Here is a 24,815-nt window from a genome sequence, read left to right as displayed (position 1 = left end):
CTTTTGAAGTAACAAAAAAGGTCATGGAGAAAATATTGGGACTTAACATAGACAATCTCCATGACCTGATGGTTTCCACCCAGGGTATTAAAAGAAATAGGTGAGGAAATTGCAGCTGCATTAGTCATCATTTTCCCAAGCTCTCTAGATTCAGGATCTGTGGCTTTGGATTGGAAGATTGCAAATGTCACTCCATTATCCAAGAGAGGGAGCAAGAAACCAGGTAACTATAGACCTGACAGTATAACATCAATTGTGGAGATGTTAATGGAATAGATCATCAGAGACGGAGTGACTGAGCACTTGGACAGGCATCAATTGATCAAAGATTTGATCATAGGTTTGAGACGGGTAGGTCATGCATGACTAATGTGGTTGAATTTTTTTGAGGCAGTCACTAGCATAGTGGATAGGGGAGTGTCAATGGACATTGTCTATATGGACTTCCAGAAGGCATTTGATAAGGTTCCACACAAGAGATTAACAAAAATGAGAGTGCATGGGAATTGGAGGTATCCTTTATGACATGGACTTGTAATTGGTTGGGAGGTAGGAGACAGAGAGTAGGGATAAAGGGTTCATTCTCTGATTGGCGGGATGTGACAGTAGGTGTTCCCTACGGATCTGTACTGGGGCCTCAGTTTTCACCAAGGACTTAGAGGACAGAATAGAGTCATATATCCAAGTTTGTAGACAACACTAAATTAGGAGGCATAGTAAAAAAAAAGTTGCGTTGCTGGGAAGAGGAAGTTACAAAGATGTAAACTAAGTCAGCTGGCAAAACTATGGCAGATGGGGTTCAATGTGGGGAAGTGTGAGGTCATCCAACTTGGATCTGAGAAAACAAATTTTCTTAATGGTGAGAGACTAGCAGCTGTGGAGGAGCGAAGGGATTTAGGTGTCCATGTATACAAATCATTAAAAGCTAGTGCATAGGTACAAAATGTGATCAAAATGGCTAATGGAATGTTTAGCTTTATCTCAAGGGGTTTGGAATTCAAAAGTGAGGAAGTTATGCTTCAGTTGTACAAAACCTTGGTCAGACCCCATCTTAAGTGCTGCTTTCAGTTTTGGGCACCAAACCTGAGGAAAGATATAATGGCCTTGGAAGGGCTACGGTGAAGATTCGCCAGAATAAAGCAGGGCTTAAAGGGTTAACAGGTTGCATAAACTTGCCGTATATTCCCTTGAGTTTAGACGGTTGAGGGGTGATCTCATTGAGGTATTTAAAATAACAAAGGGGTTCAAATAGGGTAAAGAGAGAGAGAAACTATTTCCTCTGGAATCCAGAACAACAGAGCATAATCTTAAAATTAGAGTTAGGCCATTTAGGAGTGAGATCAGGAAGCACTTTTTCACACGAAGAGCAGCAGAAATCTGGAACTCTCTCCCCTAAAAGGCTGTGGATGCTGGGTGAATTGAATTTTTCAAGACTGAGATTAATAGATTTGGATTAGGCGAGGGGTTCAAGATATATGGAACAATGGCAGATAAATGGAATTGAGGTACAGATCAGTCATGATCTAATTGAATAGAGGGGCTGAATGGCCTAGTCCACTTCCTATGTTCAAGAGGAAAGATAAGAGCCAGAAATGCTTTTATTGCAATAAGACCACATAACTCCCCCTACATATACTGCCGGTCCTGAGAGGTTTCTAATCCTTCAGGCGATAAGCAGTTTTAATCTCAAATATCTATAAGTAGTGAAGTCCTTACACAAGTTACATACACAGTGGAAGTGGAATGCTACAAACCAAACCCCTCTATAAATTGAACGATTAGAATTTATAAAAGTAGTTGTAGGACAACAGAGTTTCATAGGCCTCATTGACATACTGATGCTATTGTAACCTAGGAAGCAGGTGAGATGCATTTGCTTTCATTGGAATGTTTGTGGTAAAACAAATGGCTCACAGTTATATATGGAAAGATAGTATAAGCAGCGACTTCACTTCATCTTTCAGGAATCTGATCAAAAGGTAACTAGCGATATTACTGTACTTAGAATTAGTGTAAGGCAGAGTGAATGCATCCCTGCTTTATTAATTTATACTTAATTTATCTAACTGTGCTTACAATGTTCTTGTTTAAGGTTTAGCAATGTATTGTATGAAGATTAAAGTTTGGCGCTGTTAAGGCTGGAAGGTTCTGTTCCTTGATGTGTTGGGTTGCTTTGAAACAATGTTGCTTGCAATGCACAGCAAGAATTTCCTTTTTCCTCCCCTCTCACAGGGAGGAAGCAGTTGCTAGTAAATGGCTTCATGGTATAATTTAAAGGGGCTCCTCAATTCATGGCTGTATTTTTCCCCAACAATGCTAATTTTTGGTCACAGGCGAGCAGATTTCCTGCTGGGTCTGCTCCTGGACCCAATGAAATCTGCTTTCCATAGGATTGCTGGGGTAGTCTCTCCCAACTGCTCTGCCATGTTTAGATCTTTGATTTGTATTTGGTTGACCAGACTATGGTTTCACTCAAGACTTTCTTCAGCAGTATGCACCCTAGGATGTCAGCTGTATAAATCAGCCGTGACAGGCAAATCGTAATACAAACCCGCACTTGAGTAATTTTTCACTCTGGATAAACTGCCTGTTGTTTTATTAGTGGCACTGCCCTAAATTTAGGAGGGTATTTTTACTTGTAGAATGTTGGTTAGTATCAGGCATGCCTTAAGGTATCCTGTCAACCTGTCCAAAAATAGGGCTCTAAGGTGCAACCAGCTCTAGGGTTTAGGGTAGTGGAATTGTTTCATTGGCTCAGACTGGCACTGGGGTGGGGGAGAAAAAGAGATATACCAATCGTTATCGCAGTTGGAGAGACCTCTTGCAAAGGAGGGGAGAAATCAGAGGGTATATAAAAACCTATCGCATAAATTTTCAGATGGGACATCCTGACTTGCACAGAGGCAGTCTGATGACCAGGCATGCTGAAGGCGAAGCCTTTTCCCCTACCCTCGGTTATGTGGGTGAGTCTGTGGAAGCTTATTTGTACCTGGGTTGTTAGGGAAGGAAATACCTATGTGGTTGTTGTAAATAAGCCGTGTTCAGTTTTAAGAAAGTCCACATCGGAATGGTGTTATTTGCTTTGCATTATTTTAATTTCAGAACCTTGGGAGTAGCTAGCCCTCACTGAATCCCCGTACCATCCAGAAGATGGTACGGGGATTGCCAGAGGTACCATCCAGAAGATGGTACCTCTGGCAATACAGTACTGTATTGAAGTACCTCACTATTGCATTGAAGTGTCAAGCCTGAAGTGGGGTTTGAACCCACAACTTCTGACTGAGGCAAGAGTGCTACAAGTGAGCCAAGGCTGACACTATACTGCATTTAATTTTATTTTGTATTAACTTTAGATTTAGCATGCTTCTTTTTTGAATTCTTTGAATTTTAATGACTGATCATTCCAGAAATTCAAGCTTTTGTTGTTTGAAAGTTTGCCAATGTTTGTCCACTGTACTATCTGCCAATTATTTTATCCAAATTATCTGGATTAGTTTCCTATATTACTAATAGAGTGTTTTCTTTCTGGTCAGCTATTTTTTATCATTCCCTCTCCTTTTTAATTTTTATATTGAACCTAATTATTGAACTATTGAACCTAACCTGCTGTTTCCTAGCTATTCCCTTACCTTTTCGCTCCACTTAATTTCCTAGAACTAGAACCAGTACTGCCTCCTTCTCTGTTGGACTAAAAACATACCAATTTATGATAGGACCCAGACATTTTACTGAGCAACTGACAAGATTGCTGAGAAAGAGAATGAGATTGTTTGTAGAGTTGAGTGGACACAGCAGGTGTGCAGGAAGTTCTTCAAGGGACAGTTTTCCAGCATAAACAGTTTGTAAATGGAGACTGACAAATGAAGGAAAATATTGAAGACAATTAAACAAAATAAGCTTGAGCACTTATGACACTTATAATTCTCCCAATACATATGCTCTGCAGACTAAGGCCAATAGTGCAAGTAGATCTTGTAACAGTCTTTCAGTCCAAATAGAAATGCTCAAGATCATCGAGTTACATTCGACCCAACTGGTCTATGCTGGCGTTTATGCTCTACATAAGCCTCCTCCCACGCTACTTTATCTAACCCTATCAAGCATACCCTTTCTCCCTCAACATGCTTATCTAGTTTCCCCTTAAATACTATCCGCCTCAACCACTCTCTGTGGTAGCGCATTCCACATTCTTACCAATCTTTGGGTAAAGAAGTTTCTCCTGAATTCCCTATTGGATTTACTGGTGACTATTTTATATTTATGACCTCAATTATTCATGGCATAGTTGTCTATGAAAGATTCTGTAATGAGCCACAAGTTCCTTTTCGACTAGAACATGCATTAAACATATCTATAAATTGGATTCACAGCAGGGTGCAAAATCTAAAGTTGATGTTCCATGGGAGTAATGGTTACTTCAATTTTGGTTCAACACAGTAAGAAATAAGTAAACCATGTTCTGACCTGTTGAAAGCATGATGCTCATTTTTCTGAATAGTAGGTTAGCAATTTCAGAATATTTGTTGATTTTCCCTATTGAACAAGCTTGTGTGTTACTATCATCTTCAGCATTGTAAAGCATAGCATGTACTTACTTCATCAACATAAACTGGTTCAGGTTCTGGCTCCAGTGTCTCAATTTGCACCTCATCACTAAATTGTACAGTTTTTTTCTCAGTTTTCACTGTGAAGAACAATTCTTACTTTAGTAACAGCACAATATGTACAATTATGTAAAAAGGTACAAAGACTGTTAGCTTTCCAAGTGAGTAACAAATTGAAAGCCCACCTTCTAAGTTTAGCTCTTAAAAATTGAACTTCAACAAACTGTTTACATATGAAAGTTTGCAACGTTATTAATCATGGTAAATTAACAATTCATTGCTTTTCAAATACAAAAGTTCCAATTGGATTTACTCAATTACTCACACATCTCTGGTTCTGCTGTTAGGTCTGCTGTCACAAAATTTGACGGAAACAATCCAATCCCTTGATACGTTTCACCTTTCCACCAATTTGGATCACTATTGAAAGTAGAATTATAGCAGTTCACTATTTAGAACTATCTCAAAACATTACTCTATTGAATGTTATATTCCATCCAAAAAGTGCAAACTGTTCCATAAACATTTATTCATTGAATTTCTCGTGTATACTCTTAATATCCTGTATTTGCTAACCAAAGGCCTAAATTTTCCTGCATTTAATTTGTAGAAAACCATGCCACTGTAAATTTTAAGATATATTTCAGGCTGCGTTACTTAAAACAGAATTTTCCTTCCCTATTTATTATTGATTTATTTCAATGTACCTGTCATCTAGTACAGTAATGATCTCTCCAGCTTTAAAGGTGAGCTCATTATCTTCTGCAGCTTCAAAGTCGTAGATGGCTCGCACCTTCCGTCCTTCAGGTTTGCTGGTCGTAAGGCTCGAAGTGCTTGGATACAGACTAGAGACTGTGGTCTGCTGCTGTCTTTGTTCTTTCAATGACAATTCAATGGCTATAAAATATCAGACGCTAAAATATACCTTTTTAAAATTATAAAAATTGTATTCTCCACACGGTCTCAATATTAACAGAAAATTATCAGTTCTCTGCAAAAATGCCATTTGGATGTTAAAATTTCAGAGTTTATAAATGCACCTTGTGTTTACGTTAACTGGCAATAATTAGACTTATTGCATTAGTGTTTCACATATTTGGAGGTACATGATCTTGGAGGGTAAAGCATGGATATCAAAGCATATGATTTAGTATTCACAGCCTCAGATGTAACAAAAATTATGAATTTTCATCTATGATGCATTATTTATTGGATTCTTTCTTGTTAATGTCAGTACACAGGGTTCAAATTAGGTATTGCTTCTTCAAGCTAACAGAGTACATATTATGGGCTGGTATGCAAAAGGTCACTTCAGAAGGTACCGAGATGCAAATGTTTACCTGCTGGCTGTGTTCATTGTGCACTAATAGGCATTAATTGGACTGCTCCTTTTAAAACAGTTGTGACAATGCCCATCTCATAGTTAAAGTGGAACAGATCAATGGAGTTTCCAGACAATGTTTGCAAACTGATACCTGTTTATGTTGGATCTGTAAGGCTGTTAGTTTTTGGATTTTTATACTAGATACTTCTCTTGGGTTCAGCATCACTAACCACTGCCGTAAGCAAACTCCCTGCTCCCTATGTTCCCAGTGTTTGCCTTCACCTAGGTAAATTTAGTGAAACCTGAGAGTCATATAGAGAACTCTAGCTTACTAGAGTATGTCACCACGTGACCTCCTTGACTTTGGTAGGCGGAAGAATACTCCTGTGGCTTAGGCTACAAACCACCAGATAGATTTAATGAACAGGTAAATGAGCAGTGCTCAGTGCAACAATATGTTTACAGTAATTGCTAACTTTATTCTCCGTGGAATGTCGAACGTCGAACATAAAGTGCTAAGACTCAACATAAAAGGAGTTCTTTGTCTACATTGTTAGACATTATAATGGAGGTTGTGATTAGCCTTGTATTCCTGATGCCGGATGAACTGGTGACCTAATTCAATACAGCCCAAGGTGTAGCTCCAAATTCCTTTCAAGAGATCCTAGAGCAATTTATGTTTAAATATTGGGTCCCTCATAACTGTATTAGAGGGTCGGCCATTCAAAAGATGCTTATATTTAAATTCTGAATTGCTTGTGTTCCAAAGCTTAAGTTTGTTTTAAAACTGCTTTCTCTCACAAATTGTGCTATAAAAATCACCAGTATTAACAAAAGAATTCAGACCTTTTTTTTTGTAAGCTTGTTCAATGTTTGCAAACTGATACCTGTTTATGTGGTAGCAAGTTCCACATTCTAACCACTCTCTGGGTAAAGAAGTTTCTCCTGAATTCCCTAATGATTTATTAGTGACTATCTTAAATTTATGGCCTCTAGTTCTGGTCTCCTCCACAAGTGGAAACACCCTAACAAACCCTTTCATAATCTTAAAGACCTCTATCAGGTCACTCCTCCGTCATCTCTTTCAAAAGAAAAGAGCCCCAGCCTGCTCAATCTTTCCTGATAGTATAACCTCTCAGTTCTGGTACCATCCTAGTAAATCTTTTTTGCACCTTCTCCAGTGCCTCTAAATCCTTTTTATAATATGGAGACCAGAACTGTTCACAGTACTCCAAGAGTGGTCTAACCAAGGTTCTATACAAGTTTAACATAACGTCTCTGCTTTTCAATTCTATCCCTCTAGAAATGAACCCCAGTTCTTGGTTTGCTTTTTGTATGGCCTTATTAACCTGCGTTACTACTCTTAGTGATTTGTATATCTGTACCCCCAGATCCCTCTGCTCCTCTACCCCATTTAGACTCTTATTATCCAAAGTATGTGGACCCCTTATTCTTCCTACCAAAATGCAATACCTCACACTTATCTATGTTGAAATTCATTTGCCAATTACACACCCATTCTGCAAGTTTATTGATGTCTTCCTTAATTTTGTCACAGTCCTCCTCGGTATTAACTATACCCCCCCAATTTGGTGTCATCCGCAAATTCTGAAATTGTACGTCTGATTCCCGAGTCCAAATTGTTTATATAAATGGCGAAGAACAGTAATCTCAGCACCGATCCTTGTGGAACACCACTTCCCACCTTTTGCCAGTCTTTTTTAACCCCAACTCCCTGTTTTCTGTTTCGTAGCCAGCTCGCTTTCCATTCTGCTACTTGTCCCGACTCCACATGCTCTGACCTTAGTCATGAGTCTACTATGCTGTACCTTATCGAAAGCCTTTTGAAAATCCAAATATATTACATCTGCTGCATTACTCTTGTCTACCCTTTCTGTTACTTCTTCATTCAATAAGGTTGGTCGAGCATGACCTTCCCTTTTGAAATCTGTGCTGACTATTCTTTATTATGTTTTCGGTTTCTAGATATTTTTCTATTACATCTTTGAGTAAGTATTCCATTATCTTTCCTACCATCGACGTTAAGCTATTTGGTCTACAGTTCCCTGGACTGGTTCTCTCCCTTTTTAAATATAGGAATCACATTAGCCGTCCGTCAGTCCTCTGGCACTATTCTCTTTTCTAATGAATTCTTAAATATATGTAATAGTGCCTAACTTCTTTTAACATGCACAAATGCAATTCATCCTGACCAGGGATTTCATCCTCTCCAAGTGATTAGTTTATCAATTATCTCCCTCCTTTCTATCTTAAATGTCTTTATATCTTTTTTGATCGCTTCTTCTAATGTTATACCCACCCTGTTAGTCTCCCTGGTAAATACAGAGGCAAAGTAATGATTTAAAATTTCTGCCATTTTGCTGTCATTAGCTGTGAGTTTATCGTGTGTATCCCTTAGCGGCTCTATTCCTATCCTGATTTTTCTTTCGTTATTTATGTGTCTGTAGAATACTTTACTATTTCTTTTTATATTCCTTAATAATTTCATTTCATAGTTTCTCTTTGCCTTCCTAATTGTTTTTTGTAAACTTCTTTCCTAACCTTTTTGTATTCCATTTTGTCATCCTCTCCTTTGTTGTCTATGTACTTAGTGTATACCTTTTCTTTTAGTTTCAATTTTGCCCTTATTTCTTTATTCATCCATGGTGTTTGTTCTTGCTTTTTAGTGGGATATATTTCTCCTGAACTTCATTGATCACCATTTTAAATGTTTCCCACTTTTGTTCTATTTCTTTGTTTCAGTATATCTTTCCATTTTATTTTCCCTAGTTCCATTCTCATCCCCTGAAAATCAGCTTTTTTCCAATTTATTACTTTGGTCTTTATCTTAGTTACGTCCTTTTCAATCTTTATCTTAAACCTTATTAGGTTGGGATCGCTATTGCCTAGCTGTTCCCCTACACTTATTTTTCTTACCTGTTCTGGTTCATTTCCCATTACTAGATCCAGCATATTTCTTCCTCAGATTGTGTGTTTTTTAAATGCTTTCCATCACTACATTTGGATCTAACTTGTTACAGCACATGGATATAGACTAAGCTCACCTTTCGCTAAGTCCTCCTCTTCTTTTTTGCTTGCTGTTACATTTGGATCCTTAGCCACCAAAGCAGGGCTTGCCTTTGCCTGTTCTGCTGCCTATCTCAACAATGTAGTTAGAAATAAACAGTACCGTTAACAAACAGCTGATTAAAACCAAGGTCTCAAATTTGTATCTTCAAAAATTTCACAGTGACTAACGAGGAATGAGCTTGAACCACACAATAAGTAATTCATGCAAACAAAAGAAATATGAAAAAGTACTACCTGAGAACCTGCAGCAGGAAACGTAACTCCTTGTTCCTTCAGGTTTTTTATCATTGCAGATATAAGACTAAGTTGGGGGTCATTCTTAAATTCCTCTGCCCATTCTACCATGAGGGCTTTGAGTTTTTCACAGACTTTTGGATGACCCTGGAATGAAAATCAAGATTACAGCACACCCTAAGAAGCTATAGTAAATTGCTATTAATATAATTGAGTTGATATTAGCTAATTTATTTTGTCCCTAGAAGTTGTAATCTAACAAGTAGCAACAACTATCAGTGATAGGGGCCTTGTTATTAACTCCCCGATGACGGGCAGGAGAGGGCCGGGGGGGGGGGGGCGGAGTTAAAAATTAAAAATCGGGGAACGTATCCCCAACCCGCCAACCATCATTTTTGCGGTGATGGGTTGCGTGGCGTGCCTGTGTCCTGTCTCAGAGAGGTGAGACACTTCATTATGATATTTCAATTAGGCTCTCAGTGCAGTCGGGAGCCTGATTTAAATTTAACAGCTGCCAGCCAGGTTTCCCAGGGCTCGGGAGACCCGGCAGCAAAATGGAGGCGAGAGCTGCCGGCTCCAGCAGGTTAGTGCTTTTTAATAGCATTCCTCATTGGCCAAAAGGAGCAGGAGTTCTCCCTTCGGCCAACCTTCTGCTGACTGAAGTCTCTCCTCACTGACGCAATTGGCGGCCCGCCCTGCACCAAGCTCCAATCCCGAGCCCCAATCCTGAGCCTCCTGTTTTGACTTCCCACCTCACCCCCAAGCCCCAATCTCTCCCGATTGCCGGAGGCTGTCCCCAGCAGTTCCCGGCTGCGGCCTCCTGTCGCTGGTTTTCCTGCCCGCCAGCCAGCTATTCTGTCAATCTGGCCGGCTGCTGGGCAGGAAATGGAATAAAATGTTAACGAGGTCCTGCCTTAAATATCGGCAGGACCTCCGCCTCTCCGGTCTTCAGACGCACTACCAAGATCCCCTGTACTCTCTCCGCAAATATCGCAGCCATGGCCTTCTTCACTCTTTGAATGTAGCTCAATATCCACATATGAAGAATATCCTGCACCTTACAAGAAAAAGGGCTGGGGAGGGAGGGAGGGGTGGTCAGAGTAGGAGAGACCTTATATCACTATCTCGAAGAACTTTTTGCAGACATTTTAATCTGGTGGTCTTGTCCACTTTGTTGTGCCTAAGATCTTGTTCTGAACCACAACTTTAGCAACAGGCAGTAGAGCAAGAGAAAACAGAAGTTACACAAGAAAGATACACACTAACACAAGCTCCAAGCAGTGACTAGTTCAGAAAGAGCATTGAGGGGCAGTCTGAGAGTAAGCTTTATATGTAGAGGTTAAACCCAAAGAGCATAGAGTAGATTTTTCTCCTCCCCACATTACCCAAGCGTAGTGAAGAGGAAAACGAGCTCCCTTGTATCCTGGCATGATTTTTTGGGACTCTAATCAGGTGATGTCAGTGAGTCTGCACGCAGTAGGTGTAGTCCAGTGTTAGCATTTTAACGAGGCAGAAAAGGGCCATTTCTGGTCTCCTTCTTCCTCTTTAGCTGCCATTACATAGGTTGGGTTTCCCAGCATAGGGGCGCCCCAAAAAACTTGGCACAAAGGTCTATCCCGGAACCCTTGTAGATCCTCTGGTTTGGTCTGCAGAGGTCTCGGAGAGGACCAAGATTTATTTAGCAAGTTTCAAGTATTTCCTAAAAAAAAAAACCCAAAACAGTCTAAAGGCCTCAGGGCGATGTAATCAAAGGCATAGAACTTTTCATCACTTCATTAATATCAAATTTCATAGGAACATAGGAACAGGAGTAGGCCATTCAGCCCCTCGTGCCTGCTCCGCCATTTGATAAGATCATGGCTGATCTGTGATCTAACTCCATGGGCCTGATTTTAGCAGGCGTGCGGGTTCCCGGCGGGTGGTCCTTCGGGAGCGTGGAAAACGCGGACGGCTAAATGAGTGCGCCCCCCGCGCGATCGCGGGATAATTGATGCCATTAAGCCGTGGTTACGGGTTCTCCGCTCCCCAGCTGCGCGCCGGCGGCCTGCACATGCGCATTGACGTTCGCGCGATGGTGGAGCTCTATTTAAAGGGGCAGTCCACCAAAGCCCCTCCAGCTTCAAGCAAGAGGCATCACACCATGGAGCACCCCAGGGGTAAGGCTGCACCACGGTTTTCGGACCTCGCGCTCCAGCTGCTGCTGGACGGTGTGAGGAGGAGGAGGGACACGCTGTTCCCGACTGACGGACGGCAGTGCCCTGGCTCCGCCGCCAGGAAGGTGGCGGCGGAGGTCAGCAGCAGGGCCAACACCACCAGGACATGGGTGCAGTGTAGAAAGCGATTCAATGACCTCACTAGGTCCGGCAAAGTGAGTACACTAACGGACCCTCCCACAACCCGTCTCCAACATCACGCCAAACACATCACAACCCCTTCTGCACAGCCACCACAGCGCTCCCGCAGCAATCCTCACAGCCACTCAACTACCATCCTCACCGTGCCTGCACGTACCCACCATCCCTGTCCCCACTCGAACACTACCACACACCCCAATCCCCATGCAATGGGATGGGCATGTGGCACACGCATCCTCCCATCCATCTGCCCCACGCTCAACCCACCCACACCGATGCTTGAGGCGTCTCACAATGCAATCTGCACTCACTCATGCATCTGTGTTTTGCCTTGACAGGAGAAGAGATGCAAGAACGCCAGAGAAAGGGACCGCACCAGAGGGGGCCCGCCACACCTGCTGGTACTGACGGACGCAGAGGTGGAGGCGCTGGATATCAGCCGCACGCAACATTGCCTCTCCGTGGCGGATGGTGCGTCTGGGGCTGCAGAAACGGCCGGTAAGGGAAAGCTGACACTCAGCACTCATGATCGCGAATGACCTTAGCATCACCTGGCATCTGCCGCACCGCAACGTTTGTGCACATGCCTGATATTACCCTCTGTTCTCTTGCAGGGCCGTCTGCGAGCGCCGTGTGTGAGGAGGGCGATTCCTCAGAGGACATGCCGGTCTCTGAGGGTGCATCGTCACATATGAGCCAACCATCCACCAGCGCAGAGACACACACCTCGGTGGGTCCCCCTCGCCAACTAGTTGGGGTTGCACATGGTGAGTCACCGCGCACGTGTGAGCATGAGCAGACCCTGGTGGCAGGGGCAGCCGCGGAGGGTCCGCGTCGGTGGGAGCACTCTTCTCCAGGCTCTGCTCAGCCGGACCCAGATGCTGAACCCAGGGGGCCACCAGTCAAAAGGAGAGTCGTCGAGGGGCACCAGCACATTGCCGAGGTACTGGGAGAGGTACCACGCGCATTGTCCACAATCGCGCAGGTGATGGAGGAGTCCAACTCCTGCATGCGGGCATTGGTGGCGCAGGTACAGGAGGGTATCGGCGACATAGTGTCGCGGGTAGGTGCGGGAACGTCTGCGGTGGAGGACAGGCTAGCCTCCCTCGAGCGTCACGCACAGCTCAACATCGAGTCCATGAAGGCCCTGACAACGGCTGTTCGGATTCAGGGTGAGCAACATTCCGCCGCCATAAACAGGCATAAACGGATACACTAGAGGTGGCCTTGCAAGGCCTCACACATGCCATCCAAACTGTCATCCAGCAGGGTGGAAGGGGTGATGTGGGCTGAGGCCATGAGAGGGATGATGGTGAACGGGGACATGGAAGCGGGGACGCTACTCAAGGTGCCCCCACGTCTCACCCATTGCCCCCCTCTCAACCAGTACCCGCAATGGTGCCTCCTCTCCAGGTGGCCGAGTCTGCCCCTGCACAGGTGCAGGAGGAGCAGTCTGTGGAGGTGCCCTCACGGGCACCAAAACCCAGGGGGCGTCGGCCCAAAGCATCCACCCGGTCAGGGCACGAACAGGAGCAACCTACCACTACCTCTGCTGGAGCCACAGGGGTAGCACCACGTAGGGGTTCCCGTAAACGTAAGCCAAGGGTGTTATAAGCACAAAGGGAATGCACCAGGGTGTCTGTCAATTTGTAATGTTTTTGTTTATAGTCGTTCACTAAGTACATAGTAAACACAATCGTTCTCACCACTCCTGCCATCTCTCGTCCATTCTTCTGCGGCTTGTGCAATAGGTCCCTTCCGTGCGGGCCATCATGACGACGAACACCTGGTCCCGCCCATTGGGCACACTACAGTGGGTGCAGGAGTACTGGCATCACTCTTCTGTGGAGGGGGCTGGTATGGCCCCTCGTTTGTGCACGTGATGAGATGTGAACGCCTCAGACTGTCTGATTCTAGGAGAACCGTTGACATATGAGTGCCTCCCTGGCCCGGCGAGCATCCTGGTGAGCCGGTGTTCGGCCCATGGGTCGTTCCTCGTCCTCGTCCTCCTCCCCCTCCTTCTCATCGTCGTCCTCAACGTGGGTGGCGGGTGTGGATGGGGCCTCCACCAGCGGCACCCCTCTCTGTTGGGCCATGTTGTGCAGGGCACAGCAGACAACTATAATTCGTCCCACTCTGAATGGCGTGTATTGGAGCGCTCCCCCAGAACGATCAAGGCACCTGAAGCGCATCTTGAGCAGCCCTATGGCCTGCTCAATTGTAGACATGGTAGCAATGTGGCTGTCATTGTATCGACGCTGCGGCTCGGTGATGGGGTTCCTCAGAGGTGTCATGAGCCACGTGTGCAGGGGATACCCCTTGTCGCCGAGGAGCCAGCCGTTGCCGGTGTTGGGTGCGTGGAAGAGGGGCGGGACGGTGGACTCCCCGAGGACGAAGGCATCGTGGCAGCTGCCGGGGTATCTGGCGCACACGTGTAGGAATCTCTGGCGGTGGTCACAGATGAGCTGGGCATTCATGGAGTGATACCCCTTCCTGTTGATGAACAGCCCTGGCTCATGTGGAGGTGCCCGTATTGCTATGTGGGTGCAATCGATTACACCCTGCACCCGTGGGAAGCCAGCCACAGCATGGAAACCAACCGCCCTCTCCATCTGGCTGTGCTCGTCCATGGCGAAGTTGATGTAGTGCGAGGCCCTGCGGAACAACCCATCGGTGACCTGCCTTATGCACTTGTGTGCAGAGGACTGACAGACCCCAGTGATGTCCCCGCTGGCACCCTGGAAGGATCCGGAGGCGAAGAAGTTGAGGGCAGTGGTGACTTTGACGGCGACGGGTAAGAAGATGCTGCTTGGTCCATCCGGGAGCAGCTCGTCATTAAGGAGGCTGCAGATGTCGGCGACTACCTGGCGAGTGACTCTGAGCCTCCGTATGCACTGCTCCTCGGAGAGGTCCACGAAGCTGAGCCTCGGTCTGTAGACCCTGTGCGGAGGGTAGTGCCTCCTGCGACGCATCTCTCTCTGCGGTTGCCCTCCCTGCTGCTGTGCAGGTGGGTGTGCCACAGCACCGTGTTGGGGGGCTCCACGTCGCTGAGGTGGACGGCGTGGACTGCGAGGCTGCTGGGGCTGGTGATGCTGTTCGTCCTCCGAGGATGTCGAGGCGGCCCCCATCTGGCAGGTGTAGGTCTGAGGGGTTGTGCACGGTAGGTAGGTGTTTCCTCGCACTGGGGCTGTGGTTCCACGTCGGTGTATCTTCTGGCTTGGAGGGGGGTGGTGGAGGGCAGGCGTTGCCCTTTGTGACGGAGTGGCCTCCTGCGTTGGTGAAGGGTCTTCCCCCCCCCCCCTGTGGAGTGCACCTTGGCAGCTGCCACAGGCTGCTGGCTGCAACACGTCCGTTTGGAATGAGACTGTTTCCCCCAGTATGTGAAACAGTCTCAGTTGAAGGTAAAATCCCACACTTCCTAATAAGACAGCTGAATCAGGTCATTTAATGACCTGAAATACCTAGATAAATACTGTCAAGTGGCATCCCGCTGGCTTTAATTGCCTGCGGGATTCCCACCAGCGGGGGCTGCACGCGCACCCCCGCACGTCAGCACGGAACCCGGAAGTGGGCGGGATCCGGTTCCGCTCCGGGTTTTCGCGATTTTCGGGGCCCCCCCGCCGGGAACGCACCCGATAGTGGGTGCTAAAATCGGGCCCCATATACCTGCCTTTGGCCCATATCCCGTAATACCATTGGTTGCCAAAAAGCTATTTATCTCAGATTTAAATTTAGCAATTGAGCTAGTATCAATTGCCGTTTGCGGAAGAGAGTTCCAAACTTCTACCACCCTTTGTGTGTAGAAATGTTTTCTAATCTCACTCCTGAAAGGTCTGGCTCTAATTTTTAGACTGTGCCCCCTACTCCTAGAATCCCCAACCAGTGGAAATAGTTTCTCTCTATCCACCCTATCTGTTCCCCTTAATATCTTACAAACTTCGATCAGATCACCCCTTAACCTTCGAAACTCCAGAGAATACAACCCCAATTTGTGTAATCTCTCCTCGTAACTTAACCCTTGAAGTCTGGGTATCATTCTAGTAAACCTACGCTGCACTCCTTCCAAGGCCAATATGTCCTTCCGAAGGTGCGGTGCCCAGAACTGCTCACAGTACTCCAGGTGCGGTCTAACCAGGGTTTTGTATGGCTGCAGCATAACTTCTGCCCCCTTGTACTCTAGATATAAAGGCCAGCATTCCATTTGCCTTCTTGATTATTTTCTGCACCTGTTCATGACACTTCAATGATCTATGTACCTGAACCCCTAAGTCCCTTTGGACATCCACTGTTTTTAAATTTTTACCATTTAGAAAGTACCCTGTTCTATCCTTTTTTGATCCAAAGTGGATGACTTCACATTTTTCTACTTTGAATTCCATTTGCCACAGTTTTGCCCATTCACCTAATCTATCAATATCCCTTTGTAATTTTATGTTTTCATCTACACTGCTTACAATGCCACCAATCTTTGTGTCATCGGCAAACTTAGATATGAGACTTTCTATGCCTTCATCTAAGTCGTTAATAAATATTGTGAATAATTGAGGCCCCAAGACAGATCCCTGCGGGACTCCACTAGTCACATCCTGCCAATGTGAGTACCTACCCATTATCTCTACTCTCTGTCGCCTTTCGCTCAGCCAACTTCCTAACCAAGTCCGCACTTTTCCCTCGATTCCATGGGCTTCCATCTTAGCTAATGGTCTCTTATGTGGGACCTTATCAAATGCCTTCTGAAAGTCCATATAAATAACATCCATTGTCATTCCCCTGTCCACTACTTTAGTCACCTCTTCAAAAAATTCAATCAGGTTTGTCAGGCACGACCTACCTTTCACAAATCCATGCTGGCTCTCTCTGATTAACTGAAAATTCTCGAGGTGTTCAGTCACCCTATCCTTAATTATAGACTCCAGCATTTTCCCCACAACAGATGTTAGGCTAACTGGTCTATAATTCCCCGGTTTCCCTCTCTCTCCTTTCTTAAAAAGTGGAGTGACATGTGCTTAAGTTAGGGCAGTGGGATTAGTTTTGGATTGCTCTAGCAAAGAGTCGGCACAGACATGATCGGCCAAATGGCCTCCTTCTGCACTGCAAACTACAATGAATCCAAGTAACACTCCAGTTTAAAATCATTACAGAGCTTGCCTTTGTAAATGCACTTCTGTGCCTCTAAGCATAACAGGTGTTGAGTACAACATCTCATCACTGAGTTGATAAGCACAATCTATAGCTATTGACCATTTCTAACCCAACATATACACTATTCGTTGACACAGGAGCATGTTTAAACAGGCAGGTCCCGATTGCTTTGGGAAGCTCTGTAATTGATATTAAAATCAAGCACGATGCAACAGCTTTAATCTGCTTTCCGCATTGTTAACGCAAACTCAGCTTCCAGTTTTCTAACTCATCAATCTCCAAGGAATATATCGAACAGCCGCTTACAATGGAAAAATGATCTAAATACATACCAGTCCACTATAAGAGGCTTGTGCCGTATCTTAATTCAGTCAACCATGTCAGTTATCCTTCCAGCCAGCCATAGTTTTACATGGACAACAAAGGATGCTAACAGTAATTCGCTAATTGATATTTAAAAAGGGGGCCCAATAACAGCTTTCTTTGAAGTTCACAATTCTTCTCAATTTTTATTTAATAATGCACCATTGTCCTAAATTTATGCTGAAACATGATTGAACACACCGTATACAAACTGTACAAGTAGCAAGTAACAGACAGTGAAGTTCTGAATTAATTTTCTTGGTATTTTCATCTCACAATTGGGGGGTGGGGTGGGGGGAGTAATGACAACTCAGTGAAACAAGTCTACCATGCTCTTTCTTTGCTGTAACATACTATGAAATAAAATAATTTAGAGGCCAGAAGTAGAATTCTTGTTATAAACTAGATTTTTATTAGTGTTGTTGTACATCATTTTAGTGGTCAGAGCCTTTATTTTTACACCTATTATATTTCAAATTTCACATTTGACAATTCTGACTGCATGGAATATTCGATTAATTCCAGCGATATGACACAAAGGTTGGTAGCATAATAATTTATAACTTTAAGATGCCGTCTACACAAAGAGATATTGATAGATTAAGTGAGTGGCCAAAACTGTGGCAGTTGGATTTCAATTCAGGCATGTGTAAGGTCATCCATTTTGGACCAAAAAAGGATAGATCTGAGTATTTTTTAAATAGTGAAAAACTACGAACAGTGGAGGTCCAGAGAGATTTAGGAGTCCATGTGCACAGATCATTAAAATGTAGTAGTCAGGTACAAAAAATAATCAAAAAGGCTAATCGAGTGTTAGCCTTTTTAACTAGAGGGCTAGAATATAAAGGGGAGGAAGTTTTGCTGCAATTACACATAGCCCTGGTTAGACCACGTCTCGAGTACTGTGTACAGTTCTGAGCACCACACCTTAGATAGGCTATATTGGTCTGGAAGGAGTGCAGTGCAGATCCACCAGAATGTTATCAGGGGTCCAAGGGTTAAATTATGAGGAGAGATTACATAAACTAGGCTTATATTCCCTGGAATATAGAAGGTTACAGGGTGATTTGTTTGAGGTTTTTAGGATTTTGAAAGGAATTGATGGGGTTGATAGAGAGAAACTTTTTGCGCTGGTGGGGGAGTCTAGGACAAGGGGACATAACCTTAAAATCAAGGCCAGGCCATTCTGGAGAGAAGTTAGAAAACACTTCTTCATGCAAAAGTTGGTAGAAATGTGGAACACTCTCCCACAAAAAGCTAATTTAATCATTTTAAATCTGAGATTGATAGATCTTTACTAGCCAAAGGTATTAAGAGATATGGAGCCAAGGCGGGTGGATGGAGTTGGGATACAGATCAGCCATGATCTCACTGGATGGCGGAACAGGCTCGAGGGGCTGAATGACTACTCCTGTTTCTATGATATTCTAACCTTCATGTATATTCTATTACTGATGCAGTGTTCAGAGGATCACTTTAGTGTTTCAATATCGAGTTCTGTTTTTTTATGAGGAAAAATCAAGAACTAGCTAACAGGAAAAGCAGAAGATTAGGTCCAGTTAGGGTAACCAGCCTGCCCTCCCATATTAAGTCCAGTGACTGAAGAGGCCCTATCATATCCATTATTAGAAGAATTACTCGCTGTTTCACTTGATTGGTAGAATGAGTAATGCAATTCCTCAATCCACTTTAATCATAAAATGATAAAGTAGCAAAAACCACTTGCCCACTCTGATACTTGAGCTTTAAAAGGAAGGATTTGAACAAAATTATCAGAAAGTACAGGGCATCAGAAATTTGGAAATAGAGAAAGATAACAGTGCATTTGAAAAAAAAACTGCTAGCTCTAAACAACTTCCAACCTTTGCAAAAATATTCACTATTAACACATACTCCACTCACTAACACAGCAGCATGTTTAAAGAGGCAAGTCCTGTTTGAATTGGGAAGCTCTGCAATTATTTTAAAAATCACGCACATCGTAAGGTTGTCCCTGTCATTCGACTCTTATGGGAAAATAAACACACGATTAACAGAAGCAGATAAACTTTTTTTAAAATAAAAGACCAGTAAATAATAAGGGAAAGCTACAGAACATATAATTGAAAGCACAGAGTTTTATTTTGTCTCGAGCACTTATCCAACAATTTTGTGTTATCTGAACATTTAGGATGCTTCCAATTACAATGGAAATTCTGGCATCATTATGGATCCTACAGTAGATTAGCTGCCAAGTGCATGAAAAGAAAAATCCACAAACAGCAACAAATGAGCTTTACCAAGGAGATGGGACTAACTCAGTGGTTCCAAATTCTATATAAAGGGACCCCCTGCCCTACAAATATTGACACACATCCAGGAACCACCTAATATTCAAGAGACAATGTCAAGAGATTTTTTTTAATAGTATATAGAGCAAGAGAAATAATGTGCTGTGGGTTCACATAACACTAACTTGCTGTTAGGACCAAACGTCGGAAAGATACTTTTGATTATGCTCTAGTGCTTACTTCCCACACATCTGCCGCCACAAACAACAAGACTTTATCTCATCCTTTTGGGTGGGGCAGAAGAAAAACATTTTAAAACTAAGTTATAGCACCATTGTTCAACACTGATCAGAGCCTGGAAATAGGTTGCATTCCCCTCTAAGGTCTGAAGAATGGTGTGTGTAAAATATGGAAGGGGGGCAGAAAGAAGAGAAACAAACATTTTAAAAGTCTAACTACTCCAATCCTAAAAATAAAGTCTCAGGAACATTTTAGTAACTAGAAATAGTGAATCTCTTATCTAGTATTGTCAATATTAAACTCTGATAAATTACTTCATGCTAGCTCCTTGATTATATAAGAGAATCTCTGGAAATTCCTTCTGCTCAAAAGTTTTCTTTCAGTAGAAATAAAAATAATCTTTACGATAGTGCCCAGAAGCTATTTGCATAAGAGTATATGCCCCAGATTCAAAAGGTGACTAAAACAAGGAAAAGTACAAACTATGCAAGCAGATATTATGGTACAAACAAAAAGTTACTCATTAGTCCTTCCTTACTCACAAATCTCCCCTTTGATTCTTGATTCATCAACTCCAAGACAACAACCATAATATAACCATCCACAGGATGCACTGCAACAACTCGCCAAGGCTTCTTCGACAGCATCTCCCAAACCCACGACCTCCACCACCTAAAAGGATAAGGGCAGCAGGCACATGGGAACAACACCACCTGCACGTTCCCCTCCAAGTCACACACCATCCCGACTTGGAAATATATCGCCGTTCCTTCATCGTCGCTGGGTCAAAATCCTGGAACTCCCTTCCTAACAGCACTGTGGGAGAACCTTCACCACATGGACTGCTGCGGTTCAAGAAGGCGGCTCACCACCACCTTCTCAAGGGCAATTAGGGATGGGCAATAAATGCTGGCCTCGCCAGCGACGCCCACATCCCATGAACGAATAATAAAAATAAGTAAACAATAGAGTTCTTGATTACAAGAAAGCAATCTTAAATAATATTAAAATAAGGATCATTAAAGGGATGGCAAATGCAGGAACAGCCTATTCAAAGAGTGGTAAAATTGAATTCTTGGAGAAGGTACACCATATTTCATTATTTTATAGTGGTATAGCTGAAGTGCACCTTGTCATAAGCTACAGCAAAATTAATTTGGTGTGTTTAAAAAAAAATCAATTTAATAACATTGTATCAAAAAGTCCAAAATATTTACCTTATTTAAAACATTGCTTACTTCACTTGCAAAGTCTCTTGAGCAAACTTCAAGGTGAAAGATTTTGCCACAGTTTGACACACATGCTCCTAGCAGCTTTAAAAAAAAATTCAATCATGAACATATATCATAACATTGGCGAAGATAAACAGTGTAATAGGTTACAGCACCATCTCAGGACCGATTCCGTAGTTAGCATGGTTCTAGTAAGTATTTTACAATTGTACTAGAATTATAATCAATCCATTCTCGTAACAATGTTGGTCCATAAAAGCCAAGCATGTTACCTGTTCTAAATTGAGTTGTAATGTCTCATTATGGCACAGAATGCAATAGAAAAATGGACAGTCAAGGTTCAGTGGCCTTATAATGCAGATAATACTGCATAAACCAGAGAAACTGTGAAGGTGGGAAGCACTTGTACAGAAAAATACAAAACATACTCTCTTAGAACTAATAAATACTACTTACAGTTAGTGCCTGCATAGCAACATGAGGATCCTTATGATTCACTCTTTTCATAATAGATCTCAAGCAGTCTTTTGGCCTAATGATAAATAGTACAGGTTTAAGTATTTTTTAAAAATGGAATACTAATGTTTCTAACTTACATTAACTGACTCAATCCAATCCAAACTGGTCAAATTTACCGAACAGTGATAGGTGAAACTTAATACAGATAAATGTAAAGTATTGGATGCAGCAAGAAAAAATGGCATCATACATACTCCACAAATAGCAGGGAAGGTGAAGCTGAAAGAGATCAAGAGGTATTAGTAGACTCAGTGCCTAACATGTCCAATCATTTCAGAGCAGCAATCAACAAATAAAATGCTTAATCATACAGACAAAACAATAGTTAGAGGATGCTCGAATTGTACAGTACTCAAGTCAGACTAGAATAGTCTTGAATACTATGTCTAGCTCTAGTCACCAAAACACAATTCAAACCCTGGAGGCAGTTGAAAGAACCACAAGATTCAGAGGACTCAGTTATGAGTAAATAACTACACAAACCTGGGTTTTTTGATATTGGGGGGAAAAAAAGACAACCGTCAAGGAACCTCGCAGATATATAAAAGAACAGGGTATAGAAAAAGTAAATCCAAAAGCATACTTCAAATTAAACTGACAATAGGGCAAGAAGGTACAAATTCAAACTAGCAAAAGGCAAATTTAGGACTAATGTCAGGGAATTCTTCTTCACACAGGCTGGTCAATAGAAAGACTGATCAACATATAGAAGAGACTTCCGGGTAGGGTACTGGAGGGGAAAAAGCCCTTGAACCGTTTAAGGAGGAGCAGGATGGTATGAAGGGAAATGTAATTTTTTTTTTCCTGAGCTGGTCGATCTTGTGTGGAATTAAACAAGGGGAGAGGGGGGAAGGAGTGGGGGGGAGGGCAGGAAAGAGAGGCGAAGGAAAAGGGTGTGGGAAGGTGGACACTTAGGAAAACGGGAAGGAAGGACCCGTTTTGATACTCAGTGGGTGGGGGGAGGGAAAGGACGCTTTCACTGCTCGGTATGGAGATGGTGGTTTCTAAGTGATGATTTAAACACATCAAAAACATATTGGCCTGCAGGGACAGTTGGTTACGGTAGCAGCACTAGTCACGTGCAGAGATCGGAAAGGACACCTTTTCGTGTTAACTCAGGTACAGGAACAGGACAAAGACAAAGCAATATGTGCGCTGCACTTCTCAAAAGAAAAACCACGAAAGCTTTGGGGGAGCAAAGAACAGATCCATTCAGGGATCTGGCCACTAAACACAACAGTTATCAACTCTGATGAAGGGGGAAATAGAGTGTCAGTCAGAGCCGCATTAAGAATTTTTGGGACCCTGGATAACAAGAACATTCAGGGCCCTCTTGCCCAACCCCCACCCCCATAGGCCCGCATGTTATTCCGCTCCTACCCAGCGGCTTGCTCTATTTTTGTGCTAGCTGCATATTTTGACCAAATATGGTTTTGCAAAAATGGAAGGAGACAAATCAAAAAATCAGAAAGGGTAAGTGTTCTTATCATGGAGCTGCAGGGCTGCAAGGTGGGTGGCTCAAAGACCGGGTGTTCTTGCGGGTGCGAGCATCTGCGCCGGGACCACTTGCAGGCTGCACGGTGCGGGCTTGGCCAGCCTCCTTACCCTGAGAGTCACACTCAGGTAACTAAAAATATACAATGTAAACCCCCCCCCTCCCTCCCTCCAGTGCTCAAATTCCAGTCATTGCCTTCAATCAACCGGCAGGTAGAACTATCAACTGCTGGGAGGTGTTAGGAGCGACATTTAATGATTTTTGCAAGCGCAAGCCAGATTGCAAACCATTTAAATATATGCCAGGGGCCCCCGTATTTGGCTGGGCCCACTGGGAATGGGTTTATCAAGCAAAATTGAGCAGCAACAGAAAAGTAATTTTAAAATAATGCAAGGGAGGGAACAACAGTAAAGGAAAAAAGATCAGCTTCAGAAGAAAAATGAAAACAATTTAATTTAGATGCAAATTCCAGCAAGGCTGCCTCAGAACTCATGGAATCACACAGCACAGAAGGAAGCTATTCAGCCCGTCATGCTTCCTTGAAAAAACTCTCCAAAAAGTCACACTCCCCTGCTCTTTCCCCATAGCCCTGCAACTTGTTTCCCTTTTGAAGTATATATCCAATTCCCTTTTGAAAGTTACTACTGAATCTGCTTCCACCGTGGCAGACTTTGTGGACTTAATAGTCAGGAACTGAACGATCCATGATTGCCATGGGACTGGATATCACATAATTAGCATGGACCAGTGAGCAAAGGTTTTTCTTTCCTACAGTTGTATATTTCTACATTCTTAAGACACCAAACTTTTGACAGGGTAGATGGATAGATAGATAAACTTGCAAGTTTCCAAAGCTGTTGAGGGGCTTATAAGAATATAAGAAATAGGAGCAGAAGTAGGCCAATCGGCCCCTCGAGCCTGCTCCGCCATTCAATAAGATCATGGCTGATCTGATCCTAACCTCAAATCTAAATTCATGTCCAATTTCCTGCCCGCTCCCCGTAATCCCTAATTCCCTTTACTTCTAGGAAACTGTCTATTTCTGTTTTAAATTTATTTAATGATGTAGCTTCCACAGCTTCCTGGGGCAGCAAATTCCACAGACCTACTACCCTCTGAGTGAAGAAGTTTCTCCTCATCTCAGTTTTGAAAGAGCAGCCCCTTATTCTAAGATTATGCCCCCTAGTTCTAGTTTCACCCATCCTTGGGAACATCCTTACCGCATCCACCTGATCAAGCCCCTTCACAATCTTATATGTTTCAATAAGATCGCCTCTCATTCTTCTGAACTCCAATGAGTAGAGTCCCAATCTACTCAACCTCTCCGCATACGTCCGCCCCCTCATCCCCGGGATTAACCGAGTGAACCTTCTTTGTACTGCCTCGAGAGCAAGTATGTCTTTTCTTAAGTATGGAGACCAAAACTGTATGCAGTATTCCAGGTGCGGTCTCACCAATACCTTATATAACTGCAGCAATACCTCCCTGTTTTTATATTCTATCCCCCAAGCAATAAAAGCCAACATTCCGTTGGCCTTCTTGATCACCTGCTGCACCTGCATACTAACTTTTTGATTTTCTTGCACTCGGACCCCCAGATCCCTTTGTACTGCAGTACTTTCCAGTTTCTCGCCATTAAGATAATAACTTGCTCTCTGATTTTTCCTGCCAAAGTGCATAACCTCACATTTTCCAATATTGTATTGCATCTGCCAAATCTCCGCCCACTCACCCAGCCTGTCTATATCCCCTTGTAGGTTTTTTATGTCCTCCTCACTCTCCACTTTCCCTCCCATCTTTGTATCATCTGCAAACTTTGATATGTTACACTCGGTCCCCTCCTCCAAATCGTTAATATAGATTGTAAAGAGTTGGGAACCCAGCACCGACCCCTGCGGAACACCACTGGCTACTGGTTGCCAGTCCGAGAATGAACCATTTATCCCAA

The 24,815-nt window shown here is 43.4% G+C and overlaps 1 protein-coding gene across 2 annotated transcripts in view; it reads right to left on the bottom strand.

Annotated features, from left to right (window-relative positions):
* The window catches only part of LOC137343157 (signal transducing adapter molecule 1-like), a 74,477-nt gene that overhangs the window by 15,964 nt on the left and 33,698 nt on the right, over positions 1 to 24,815 (bottom strand). The window contains exons 3-9 of one of the 2 annotated variants that reach the window (XM_068007080.1): positions 21,310 to 21,385; positions 20,839 to 20,934; positions 9,253 to 9,399; positions 8,994 to 9,084; positions 5,312 to 5,501; positions 4,930 to 5,024; positions 4,596 to 4,684 (exon numbers count right to left, since the gene is read on the bottom strand). In XM_068007080.1, coding sequence (XP_067863181.1) covers positions 4,596 to 4,684; positions 4,930 to 5,024; positions 5,312 to 5,501; positions 8,994 to 9,084; positions 9,253 to 9,399; positions 20,839 to 20,934; positions 21,310 to 21,385 — 784 coding nt within the window. The remainder of the gene's footprint in view (positions 1 to 4,595; positions 4,685 to 4,929; positions 5,025 to 5,311; positions 5,502 to 8,993; positions 9,085 to 9,252; positions 9,400 to 20,838; positions 20,935 to 21,309; positions 21,386 to 24,815) is intronic. The other variant, XM_068007081.1, reaches the window with a different exon arrangement.

The sequence above is a fragment of the Heptranchias perlo genome, chromosome 2 (assembly GCF_035084215.1).
Source record: "Heptranchias perlo isolate sHepPer1 chromosome 2, sHepPer1.hap1, whole genome shotgun sequence".
Classification (NCBI taxonomy): domain Eukaryota; kingdom Metazoa; phylum Chordata; class Chondrichthyes; order Hexanchiformes; family Hexanchidae; genus Heptranchias; species Heptranchias perlo.
The sequence above is the reverse complement of the archived record's forward strand: the minus strand, read 5'-3'. Positions and strand labels throughout refer to the sequence as shown.